General features: G+C 41.8%; 1 protein-coding gene across 3 annotated transcripts in view; it reads left to right on the forward strand.

Moving 5' to 3' along the window:
* Positions 1-12,696, forward strand: part of adgrv1 (adhesion G protein-coupled receptor V1) — a 203,674-nt gene that overhangs the window by 155,822 nt on the left and 35,156 nt on the right. For all 3 annotated transcript variants that reach the window (XM_088630676.1, XM_088630677.1, XM_088630678.1), the window contains 2 exons: positions 4,191-4,307; positions 8,099-8,277. In XM_088630676.1, coding sequence (XP_088486802.1) covers positions 4,191-4,307; positions 8,099-8,277 — 296 coding nt within the window. The remainder of the gene's footprint in view (positions 1-4,190; positions 4,308-8,098; positions 8,278-12,696) is intronic.

A 12,696-nucleotide genomic window follows, 5' to 3' on the forward strand; every position in this document is an offset into this window, starting at 1 on the left:
AGGACTTATTTGGATATATCCGTCAGTTTTTATACTCGGTTCCTTGCTGCAAAAACTGCAGGGCAGTTTCGCTCTGATGGTGACCTCTTATGAGCTTGTTCCACAATATTTCTTTAAAGATAATGAAATTGTAAATAGTTTCACTGGTCATAATCAGAATCATCCTGGTGCTTTTTCAGCAGGGAACTGAAAATACAGTATGGTACCTTACCAAATGAAACATGGGTATTCTCTCCATTTTTGTAATTTTCTGTCAGGTCAGTGTCTGAGCTGACATTTACCTCAGGCCTCTCTTTTGCAAAACAGATCAATAGTTCTGCTGGCACTGATTCAAGGTGACATTGTTACTAAAATGGACTGGGAAGCCGTTAAATTTAGGTCAGGACTTCGATATTCCAGGGCTTGTGTTTGTATAGCTCAGTAGGATAGCCTGTCACCCAAGAGCTGTGCAGTTCACCAGGTGATAGTAAAAGTCACTGCAGGCAGCATGCACAAGGTTCAGAGCGCCTTTGATATTAATTTTTGATTCACGCTTTGCTTAAGCCGTATCAGCACCTTTTAATCATTTTTCAAGTGTTTACTTTGTTGTTTTTGTTCCCTTATTGCACGCATATGTGTTATCATTGCAAAAAATAAACAAAGTCGCCATCTACAGACAGGAAGCTTTTATTATGAGGCTTGCAATTATATTTCGGAGTTAACATGTGCCATTTCTTCCCTCTATAAGCTGTAAAAAGAAAGTGGGAACAAACAAATGAAACACTTCTTCCCCCAAAGGGTTGTAAGAGCATGGAATACACTACAGAGCTGTGCTGCTGAAGCCGATGCTTCAGTTTCTGTCAGGAAAAGACCTGACAAGATCCTCGGATTAATTCACTACTAACTACCAAACTGGCTAGATGGTGCAAATGGATTCCTTTCATTTGTAACCTTTCTTATGTTCTTATCCCTTTTCTAACCACTTTATCCCATTCTGGCTCACGGTGGTCTTGAGCCTGTCCCAGCAAGCAATGGACATTAACCAGGCTACACCCTGAGTGGGACTCTAGTCCTCTGCCTAGCAGACACACAGACACACACTCACACAACGCCAGTTTTCCCAGAAGCCAGTGAACATACCAGCCTGCCTGTGCACTGTGGGAGGAAACCAGAGAACCCCACGTGAAGCAGAGAAACTCGTGTGAACACGTGGAGAACATGCAATCTCCACGCAGACAGGATTAGGAACAAGTAATAGGTTTATTCCATGCTGAAAAGAGAAGAAAGAAAACGGCCAAAAAGTTGTGTTTTCTTTCTTCTTTTCCAGCATGGAATAAACCTGTTACTTGTTCCTTTGCAACTACCCACCTGAACTATAGAAAGGAACAGTTACTAATACTAATAATACCCTAACCACTGCTCCACATTTTTGCCTACTGCAAACGGACAAATTTATCTGTGTCTTTATAGTGCAATTTAAAATGAGTATTGTCTGAGAGATTCGTTTTCTCTGTATATTTCATCTACCACAGTCTTTAATAAAATGAAAAATCCTGGTTTAACACCAGTCTCAACAATCATGTCTGTTATGTTATTACACTGTTCCTGTATCTAGAAAACAAACTATTAAAGTAAGCGCCTTGAATTTTAACTTAGAAATGTAGAGGAAGTTAACAGACTATTTTGATTTTTACAGAAATACCCATTCCATGGTTTCTTGAAATCAGAGTGTAAAAGGATACAGATCCTGATTGTGTACTTAGCTTCTTCTTTTCACTTTAAAATGAAGGTTTGACACTATTCAGCTGTGGTTTGAAGTGGGTAGACATGGTGCAGTGCATTGAAGCCATTGTTAGTTTTAGCTGTTTCTAATGCTCCTTACCTTGCACAGGGCTCCAAGTCAGCAGTGCAAGAAATGACTGGGGCACACATTGGATTCATAGGCCAAAATGGAAAACTCCCATGCAGTCACCTTACCATCACTGCAACATGACTAGACATTCTGGAACAAAAGCAGCTGTATATTGTTGTGTGTAAACGGTAACCAAAAAGAATATATGAAGCAGATAGATTTTAGAAAAACAGCAGAGCTCTGCTGTAGAATGCAATGCGAAAAGGTGTATTTTTCTTGGTAAGGAGTGCTTGTGTATCATGGCCTTCAGTCATCTGTTAAGAGGAGTCTTTTTGTTATCCTCCCTGTGACTGTAAACAAGTCTGTTTTGGAGACGGTATCGTTAATATCTGTCACTGCAGCCCTGCATGTCTCTCAGCATCAGACTGTGTCCTTCATGCCCTAAATGATAAGAACTACGTGGACCAGAAAAGACGTCTTCAGCCTAAATGTAGTACAGACCTTAGGTTGGAACTACTCAATAGTAGTTTACCCATTTGTTGCTCTGAGTTGTCTTTTTTACAATGCTGTGCTCTTATAATGTTTATCAAAATGTTTATAAAACCTCCTTCTGTGCTAAAATTTGAGTATCCTTGATGCAGCACCCTGTCTTCACTAGCTACACAGTCAGTTACATTTTTAACTAACTCTATGGTTTAACCTTTAAACTTACTGGGCCCAGTGGTGCCAGTTTTGAATGTGTTAAATATATATAACATGCTAAACGTAAACAGTACTGTATAATACAACATGCTATATAAAACAGCAGGACATGCCAGGGTGAATGGTAAAGATGATTTTAAAATATCATTTGCTCATTTCTAACATCCATTAATTATTATTCAGCCACCACTGCCAGTGATTCTGTTGCACAGTGCGAGTTCAGTGTCGTGATGGCTTGATCTTCGGATGTCATGCTGAAATAGGGTGGTGTTCTAGGTTTCGCCTCCAGTCCTGGGGTATAGATAGTTTCACAGGGAACAAAAAGGTGGACACTCTATCTTTACCCATTCCCCACATTGCACCCTATAGCTATTTGTGTCTTTATTTAAGAAAGAAATGAAATTGTGCGCTAGCATTCGATTTTCCTAAATGAATTCAAATGGAAAGAAATTTTGGCAAACTGAAACTGCTTTTACTGAAAGACATCGAAAGCTAAACACGAAATGCTGGCTGCATGGCTGCACCAGAGTTTGTTTGTAAAGGTCACCTTATTTTTTGGCTCCTTTTTTAAAAGACATGGCCAAATAACGACCTGCTGATTTTCAAAATAGTCTGATCTGAAACCGAAAGCCGGTTATACCCAGATGGGTTGAGGCAGCAACAAGTAAATGCTAGCCCTGTGGCGACATCACTCGCTCTTCATATAATGCGCTTGATGTCTAGGAGGCAGTGCAGTCTTTGGGCTCTGACCTGAGGCTCACTGAGAGACGCCCACTGCTCATTTGAAAGGCAAAACAGTTGCTCTCAAGAGACACTGCTTTCTCTCTCAATCAGGCTGCTCTGGATAGCCGCACTCCCATTTCTTTTGTTGTTCAAAAGAACTCGTGTCTGTCTGGCCCAATGCAGTCGTGCAATTAAAAAGACCTCTGTTCCCACTTGTTTCGCATTTGCATGTATCTGATGCATGTTCTGTATCTGTACCTTTTTCCCAGGGGCTGGTTAATTTGTTGGTTCTAAGAGCTCCGATCCAGGCAGTACTTACCTGTCCTGTGTTTTCAGGAATATGCTGCGTCCCTTTTCATCTTCTGTTGTGTCCTCGTTTGTCCAGCACAGAGTTGGACAGAATTTTACACTTTGTGACAGTTTAAAGTAGTGTAGTTTCATTCAACCGACATGGGGTCAAATAGATATAGTCTTAATTTTGTTTTGTCTTTGTTTTTCCTTGTACATCTCTGGCATATCCTGAAAAGCAATATTTAACAAACAGTTTACATACATCCAATTAGGTCAGTCTTCAGACATGACAGTGAATGTAGCTTTTAAAACAGCAACTGGCTGAAGGGCTTCCATCAGATATATATGCTTTTTATTGGTGTGATTGGTTGGTTCATTGATTAACTGATTGATTGGTTTATCGATTGCTCATTTGGTTGGTTGGAACATTTCAGGTGACAATTCAACCTCTTTCAGCTAGTTTAACATCAAGATTATTATGTTCCACATTCTGAATTTGGGATTTAAGTAGAATTTATCTTCCAATGCCTTCCCTCAAAGCTATAACATATATTTCTTTAAGTCTTTCCTGAGGTGAATAAACAGCCACCTCACCAGTGTCTAGTTCTTTCTTGATTGACATCTCTATCTCTGTGTTTTTCAGATCGCTTTCCTGGTCTCAGCTTACAGAGGACGCCAGCTGTCAGAAGAAAGCTGTTCTGCTCTTGGCTTGTTCACCCACTATTTCCACCTCAGCCAGTTCAGCTGGATGCTCATTCAAGTAAGTGTCTATGATCCCCTGAAACAATGTCGTTTACACCAATTACCTAATTGATTAATTTTAACTGCGTTCATAAATCTTAGCGATGCAATCACTACAAGGTACGGTTTCAAGCAGTCGGTCAATCACATTTTGATTCATAATTCACTCTACCATGGGTACCACCACTTGTAAGGGCTTTAAAAGGAATTAGAGATGCACTAGATAAGAAATCAAATCTGAGGAGTACAGAAAGCGCGGCTTGCTTGTCGCGTTTCAGAACTAAAACCTCTTAAAGAACAGATTATAGACTCATTCAGAAGGAGGAGCTTACTGTTTAACAAGAAGGGAAATAACATAGGCGAGGTATAAAAAAACAGAAACACTAAACACTGGAACAATTAACTTATTTAAATCAAATAACATCATAGATGTAAGAATGATATCTGGGAACACATTTATCTTCAGGTAGAGGGATTTATCCACGGTATGTGTAGCTTTTCAAGTGGCTTAGAGTAAAGTAACCAGACACTAGATGAAGGAAGGTCCACTGTGTGTAACTGCCTTTCCTTGCCTACCTTCTAGTTTCAAACAGTCACGTCCAGAAGCAGCAGGGCCACACAAGTCGCTGAGGGCCGAATTATCATTATACTGCAAGCTCCTACCTCCTACGTGTGCTTCAGCCTCGCACTGTGTGGAGCAGAAACAAAAGCAGTCTGGTTAAAATGGGAAGCTTGGTAGTGTGCATTACAGGATAAAGATAAACTGTATTGCTCCCTAGGGGAACATTTTTATGGACACGTGTCTCTTCTGCACTTTTGAGTGAATCGCAAAACATTATATATCACATCTGTTGCACATGCATAACTCATTACAAAAAAAGTCACGACATATTGCCCATGCACTGTTACGGCATAAACAGTTTATATTGACCCAATTTCATTTACCCTGGCCATTACAAATTAACAAGAAATTAATATTTGTGTCTATTTGATTTCTTTTTGGGGACCTTAAAACATTTTTGCAGAGGGAGAAAGCTGATATTCAAGAATTAATAATAAGAAAAGGATAAGATATAATTGTTTCCACCTGTCTAATCATGGATTGTTGAAAGATTGTCTGCAAGGAGGAGTGCTGCTTCGCTCCCATACAGTACATCAAGTGTTTTTTACCTTTTCATAACAATGTTGATATTAATTTCTAGTTTAAAACTTTAACAATTAATTGGTTCGTTGACCCCTTTACTCAAAGTGACTACAGAAACAACATAATGCATTGTGCACAGAAGGACAAGAGTATAAATCACAGAAAGCAGGCTACATTGTGTAACTGCACTGTAACCCTTTATTCAATGCAAGAAGCAATGAAGAAACACAAACACAAAGTGCCTCAGAAATCTACAGTGCAATGTGTGTGTGTAGTGTGCAATGGGATGGTTCAAAGTCAGGTCAAGACTTTGTGAGATCTAGGGGGATTGAACAAGGTGATGGCAGCAATGTGAGAATCGTCGCAGTCCTGTTGTTTTGAGTTTAGTTAGGTTTCTTTATAGCCAAGACAAATTACATAACTGAAAAAATGAGAGAGAGATATACTGTATACTGTATATCAGTTCCTTCTTGTTTTTGTAATATCAATTGATCATTATCTTTTCCTTTTTATAAAAGGAAGTGTTTGAAAGGTATTGTTGTTGATCTTTAATTCCCAGGCAGTAGGATTATTTTAAAAAATAAGCGTTGTCATGTCGTAAAGATTGCTATCGCCCCATAATATTATATCCAAAAGGATTACAAGTGTACGGTAAATTTGTAACACTTTCTTGAGACTTTGGTATTGTAATTATATACAGTACGTCTCACAGGGAGGGATCAGAAATGAATGTTTTGTGGTTTTTTCCTACAAGTGTAGTGACTTTTGGAACACAAGACAGCTTTAACAATGGGGTGACATTTGGCCTATGTAGCCCTCTGTGGCTAGAGGGGTGCTGAATTTTCTTCCTAAAAATATTTAGTCCTTAATACAAATGCAACAGAGCAGAGAGTGGAGCAGGCTGTTTTTGGTGTTGAAAGATCAGGGTCCCCAGGTCCCTGTATTTTTTCATCTTTTTGGGGGGCCTTTTGAAGGCTTTACATTTGCCATTACATCAGACCTGTGTGCGACCTGAGGGCAGTGACAAAGCTGTGTGCTACTCCTATTCCTCAACACGATGGGGATGGGGGACCGCGCAGCTCAAGTTGGACCCCCGTTCCTCAACACGATGGGGATGGATGGGGTAGCGTGCAGCTTGGGTCGGACCCCTGTTCCTCAACACGATGGGGGTGGGGGAACGTGCAGCTCGGGTCGGACCCCTGCTGCCTTACAGATCCAGAGACCCTGTCTCTGCTTCTGCTCAAGAAACGCGCTGCCGAGCAGAGGGCAATGAACGACCTCTTTCTGATGTGACCCCAGAGCAACAGCCAGCGGTCCGCGTCGGAAGCACAGGAAGGTTATGACTGACGGTGGTGTGATAAAAGAGGCCATACGTTTTTTCACATATGTCTTCTGGTATGCCAACAAAATTTCCAATAGATGTTGAAGTTTCAGTTTAAATGTTTGTATTACTTTCTGTTTTTTGTTTAGCTCTTTAGGAAAAGATGCAGACAGTAAAAAGTGATTGTATATAGTGAGCAAATGTGTGAGCGGTTAGCTTTTCACGTAGTTCGTAGTAGCACAAAGGTGCACTTGGAGTCAAAGAGCTCCAAAAATCCATGTTTCATGCCTTAATGGTAGGATTGATCAAGAAAGCCATGTGTAAGTAGAACTGAGCTTCAGTAAAAGGTGTCATAAATTTATAACACATTTATTCAAACTAAATGCTCTGCGTTCGCTTTGGGGCCACGGAGCCAATAACCAGTTGGGGCCAGTTTGGCCGATTGTGTCTCTGTGTAAACAGAGTTATTCTTTGTTAATAAACCATAACCCTGGAAACACACATGGTAGCAATTGAGTAATGTTTCCATTCAGACAGGTAGAAAGACACTGTGATTCACTTTGGAAAGTATTTATCCAGAAAAAACGTGCACCAGATGTGTGATAGTAGTCTTTGGGAGACAAACCAGGTTTTTATTCACTTTTGGGCTCAATGGGCTTTTGCAGCAATACCACAGATTAGGTTTAAAAACTAATCAGCCTGCTTATTAGCAAGTTTCATCACTGGTTTGACTGACGAAGCCATTAAAACTCCCATTAAAAGTGTGATATTTGGATTGTGTGAGCTTAAAGTTTCCTGGACTTAATTCCTTAAACCATATTTGACCTGCCCAAGCTGTGATTTATAAAGAAGCCAAATAGGGCATATAACAGCTTTAGTTTCCATTACGTAGGATGTGTACAAGATGTATTTTTCCCTGGACTGACCCTTAAAATTAAATGCTTAATAATTTTACTTATGGACAACAACAATAATGTGTCTGTCAGTTACCAGTTGATTTTTTTTCATTAGATTACCTAAGGAATACCTAAGGAAAACATTAAAGAAGAGCACAGAAGTGGAATGCATGAAACACAGCCTTCTTCATTTAGAGGAAGTGTCAAATACAGATGTTTTTTTCCATGATAAAGGGAGATAACATCTGTGATCAACCACAAACGTAAACACCTGATTTAATTTTGTGTTTCAAGGCACTTTGAAATAAATACACAGCATATGTCACATCTGCACTGCTCCAATACTGTAATTATCACAGTTGTACCAATAAAGAGCAAAACAAAACCCTTCTTGAAGCATTTGGGGATTTCTGCTAGTTACCCACTGCATTTTTTTTGTGTTTGCCAAGGCAGTGAATTTCTGGCAGGTGTTGGTGATGAACGACGAGCACACGGAGCGCCGCTACCTGCTGTACTTCCTGCTGAGCTGGGGGCTCCCCGCCCTCGTCATCGCCCTGCTGGTCATCATCCTCCTGGGGGCCTACAACTGGAACATCCACAGCGTCTATGGCCTTGTGCACGGGGACGTGTGAGTACACCGAGCAGGGCTGACTGGCACGGGGAGGGCCTTCAGCCCTTCCCGCCCTCGTGCCAGACGCAAGGCAGGATCCCTGCCAGCCACTGTCTTGAAAGAAGCCAGGATAGCTGCTGGGTGGCTCGTTCAGGCTCCCATAACCCTTTGCACAGCAGAAGCGCCTCCTGTTCCCAGTTTCAACTGCAGTTCCGTGTAGTTCCCCCTTGTGTCCACTTGTGTCCCCTTGTGTCCACTTGTGTCTTCTTGTTCGTGTTTCTCTGCTCTGCCTACAGGCGGTCACTGCTTTCCCTCATTGGACATCAGGGCGCTTGCACTTCTCTCCTGTTACGGCGGGTCATGCCACTCAAGAGTGCATGGCCATTAGGGCCAATAACACAAGCACAAAACACGTGCAGTGGAAAAACTCCAACTGCCTCAAGATGGACCTAATATTCTGACCGCACCCCATCTGGTTTTGACGAGGGTTTACGTATACGTCTCTATGTCATATTCTGTAAATGGCTCTACAGAAGATGATCACTGACCACTGACCAGCCTTCAGTCACACTTATTGGAAAAATCCCAGTTTAAGAGACGCCATGGCTAATTATTTCACACTGGTTCATATGTCAGTGCGCAGGAGCAAACATGACAAGCAGCTATGAGACAAGGAGCAAGTTTCATAGAAGGAAAAGATGGAAGGGAGTAAAAAAAGGCATCTGACGTCAGACTTAAATATAGTCGATTGTCTGTGTTCCTACTGGAGGGCAGCAACTTGCTTTTCCGTTGCCTACTAAAACTTGGCAGTGTAGGACGGGGAGCACGTCAGTCTCCCTGGATATCTTGGAGCCACTGACAGTACGGAATTAATGATATCAGCCATTATGGTTTTGACTCATCCTTTCAGGTCTGTTTTTTTGTAATGCCGTTGTTGACATCAACAAATGCTTCCGTCCATTTTCTAACTGCGTCCCGCCGGCAAGCAACGGGCACAAGGCGGGATACGCCCTGGGTGGGACGCCAGTGCATTGCAGGGCAGACACACAATGACACAGAGACACACTCACACCAGGGCCAGGTTTCCCAGAAGCCAGTTAACCTAGCAGCTTGTCTCTAGAGTGCGGGAGAAAACTGAAGCACCTGGAGGAAACCCACGTGAACAGGGGGCGAACATACATACTTCCACACTGCACCCCAATAACTGAACTTAAGGCTCCACTACTGTGAGGCAGCCGTGCTAACCACTGCGCCGACGTGCCATCCTGGCATTAACCCAGCGTACCACAGTGAAGCTTATCGAGATGCAGATGACAGCAGCAGTGCTACCATGTCTTGTCCAAAGCTCAGAAGCTCACCAGGGCTGGGCCTGGTCAGTTATGGAATAGGAGACCTCTAAAGAAGTAGGCAGGTAAATGGCACTCCTCCCTCTGGGCCAGACTTTCCAATCCAACGTCCCAGTTTGGTAACCAGGGACCCTGCCCTGCAGGGGTAACTGGCTTCTCGGTAAGGCATTCATAATCAAGGTCCTAAGCAGCTGGTCATCACAATCCTCCCAGCATTATATTTAAGACACTGGACTGGAATAGACACTGGAAACCCCAGTGTCCTGGCTAAATCCTCCGGGATTGTACAGTACTGTACAGTCTGGCCTCCCCAGAGCTCCACCTTAACCCGACCGATGAAGCAGTTGCTCTCAAAATATTTAGAAAAATGGAACACCGCAACATTCTGTCTGTCAATCTAGTGGAAAAGGTTTTTGAGTAAAGATGAAATGTTTAGCTAAAGAAAAAAAAATAGATTCAATTAAAGTGAAAGAAAAACTTTAAAATTGTCAGTTTGAAATAGTGCTTATGTGCAAAATTTCATTTACAGCCATTAAAGTGTAAATGTAAGAGGAGCCATTACTTTTTCCACTCACAATAAACGCCTGGAGCAAGTTATTTTTATCTTCCAGTTTTAAAGCAGCTCAGTGGTTATGAGGTAATATGTTCTTTCCAAGTACACAGTACATGCTGTTTATGCTGGAAGTCTTGTAGCGTACAGTTGAAAAAAAAAGACTTCCTAAAGGTCCTGACGTAATTAAAAAGTCCTAAATTAGTCTTAATTTCTGTAGTTTATTTCATATACTGTACGATAGTAGTTTGGCAGTTGTGTGGTTTCATGTTAAGTGGGCCTCATGTTCTAATTTTTTTTAATCTATCCAGTATCCATTAATACCATCATAAGAATATTGAAACATTATTAAATTATTAATTACTAAAAAGATGATCAAGATCAATAAAATAATAAATATAAAAGTAATAGGTATGTTACCAAATACTCAATTTTCATGTCTTCATCACACTTTGTAAAGACCCATGAGTACTAGACATTTCACACTGATTATGTTCTTGCCTAGACTTGGGACTACAGTTTTTTTTAAATTGAAATGCTCAGAAAACTCATGTTATGGTATATGGTATAGGTATTCAAGAATTAAAAACACCAAATTCCAAACATTCCTAAAGTACACACGCAGCTGCGTATTAACATTGCAGTTATTCAGAAGTGCGTGATTTTGCTCGTTTTGTCTACTTGGAAAAGACAAAAAAGAAATGGTTTAAGGGCACATACAGTAGTATTACAACAGACAACACTACACTGGAATAGAGGGTGATTTATTTGCTAATAGTGGTTGTATAGAGTGTAAACACTGAGGATGTCTTTTCACTTGTTGAAGACACTAATGACCTGACGGACCTCTTTATTGACTCTGGCATTTGTTAGCGTTTTGAACTCGGCAGTGATTCCGCCTGTGAAGAAGCTGGGTTTGACTGAGCCCTGTGGCTCTGCTGTGTTTTTTATTACACATCGGCCAAGCTAAATTGTATGTCAGCAACCACTGATTATTATTTTTGTCCCGACAGCTCACATACATTCTGTAAGATTACCGATTACAAGAACTCTGGCCTTTTAGTCTCTTTTGGCTTACAACGTGCACAATGCACCAAGAGGGAGGTGAAAATACAACATAAACCATATGTTCAGAGCAAAGGATTTTTTTATTTATCTAATCAATCAACCTCAGAAACAATTATACTTATATAATAATAAGAGGACGTTTTCCTGAACAAATAGATAATACTTTATTAATCCCATAGGGAAACTGATGAAATGTGAGATTCTGCAGCTTTCTTTAAAAAAAAAATCAAAGAGAACAGAGAGAATAAGAAAAAAAGGGATTCAAAACAAAGTAGAAATAATTTAAGATCTTCAGAAAAAGACACAGGAAATGTGTATACAGTATGTTCCAAATATGCAAACATGAAATCCTTTCACTTGAAAACTGCAGGTTACACTAAAGGTTTTTTAAAGACCTGGAGATGTTGATGATCCAAAAGGACCTCAAAAACATGCAGGATTCTGGCTTTCCAGGACTATAAACAGACCAGATATATTGTAAACGTCTCATTAGTAAATGGCATGTGTTATACGTTATTCAGCTGCTCTCTGAAAACTTATGAAAAGGCACCTGGCAGAAGGGCACAGTAAAAGCCGTGGAACTTGAGTTAGCAGGGAGCTGCGGGGTGTGAGACCTGTGGTTTGAGCGTAGAGCCTGTAACAGGTGCTGAGCTCACTGGTCAAGCCCATCCGGAGAGCTGTCTGCAAACGAGGCCTCCCCCTCCCTCCCCGTGAGCTCACACTTCTGGGCCCGCAGTGCCGGCCCCTCCCTTCTACACTTGGACGGCTCTATTTCTGCCTCCTTACATCACAGGACTGGTCTGCCTGCACAGCCAGGTGCTCTTCATTTCCCCCTGCTCTGCTTATTTTTGCCTACGTTCAGTTGCTGAAGTTGGCGAGCTTTCTCTCAGAGCTGCTGTTCAAAGCTAAATTCAAACATTTCCTTGGTTGCAGTGGATAGCCATAACGCCTTTCTGTGCCTTGTTATGCACTTCACTTTCCACAGAGTATTGCAACAGTATAGTGTCCCATGACACTATACTGGGGCATTAGAACCCACACAGACCATAGGGTGAGCACCCCCTACTGGCCCCACTAACACCTCTACTAGCAACAACCTTAGTTTTTCCCAGGAGGTCTCCCATCCAGGTACTGATCAGGCTCACACCTGCTGAGCTTCAGTGGCCTGCCAGCTGTGAGCTGCAGGGAGATATGCCTGCTGGCTGAATGAGGAGTACAGTATGGTGGTAAGGCAGCAATGCCAGCGCTGGGGCCCAGGCCTCAGGTTCTGGACCTGGGGAGCAAACTGTGTGGAGTTTGCTAGTTCTCCCTGTGTTCAAATGCGTTTCCTCCCACAGTACAAAGCCATACTGGTATGTGAATTGGCTTCTAGGAAACTGGCCCTGTTGTGAGTGTGTGTGCGGGTCTGTGTCTGTGTCTGTGTGTGCCCTGCAGGGACAGGCGTCCCGTCCAGGGTGTACCCTGCCTGGCACC

This window comes from Lepisosteus platostomus, chromosome 4 (genome assembly GCF_059453375.1).
Source record: "Lepisosteus platostomus isolate fLepPlt1 chromosome 4, fLepPlt1.hap1, whole genome shotgun sequence".
In the NCBI taxonomy this organism is placed as follows: domain Eukaryota; kingdom Metazoa; phylum Chordata; class Actinopteri; order Semionotiformes; family Lepisosteidae; genus Lepisosteus; species Lepisosteus platostomus.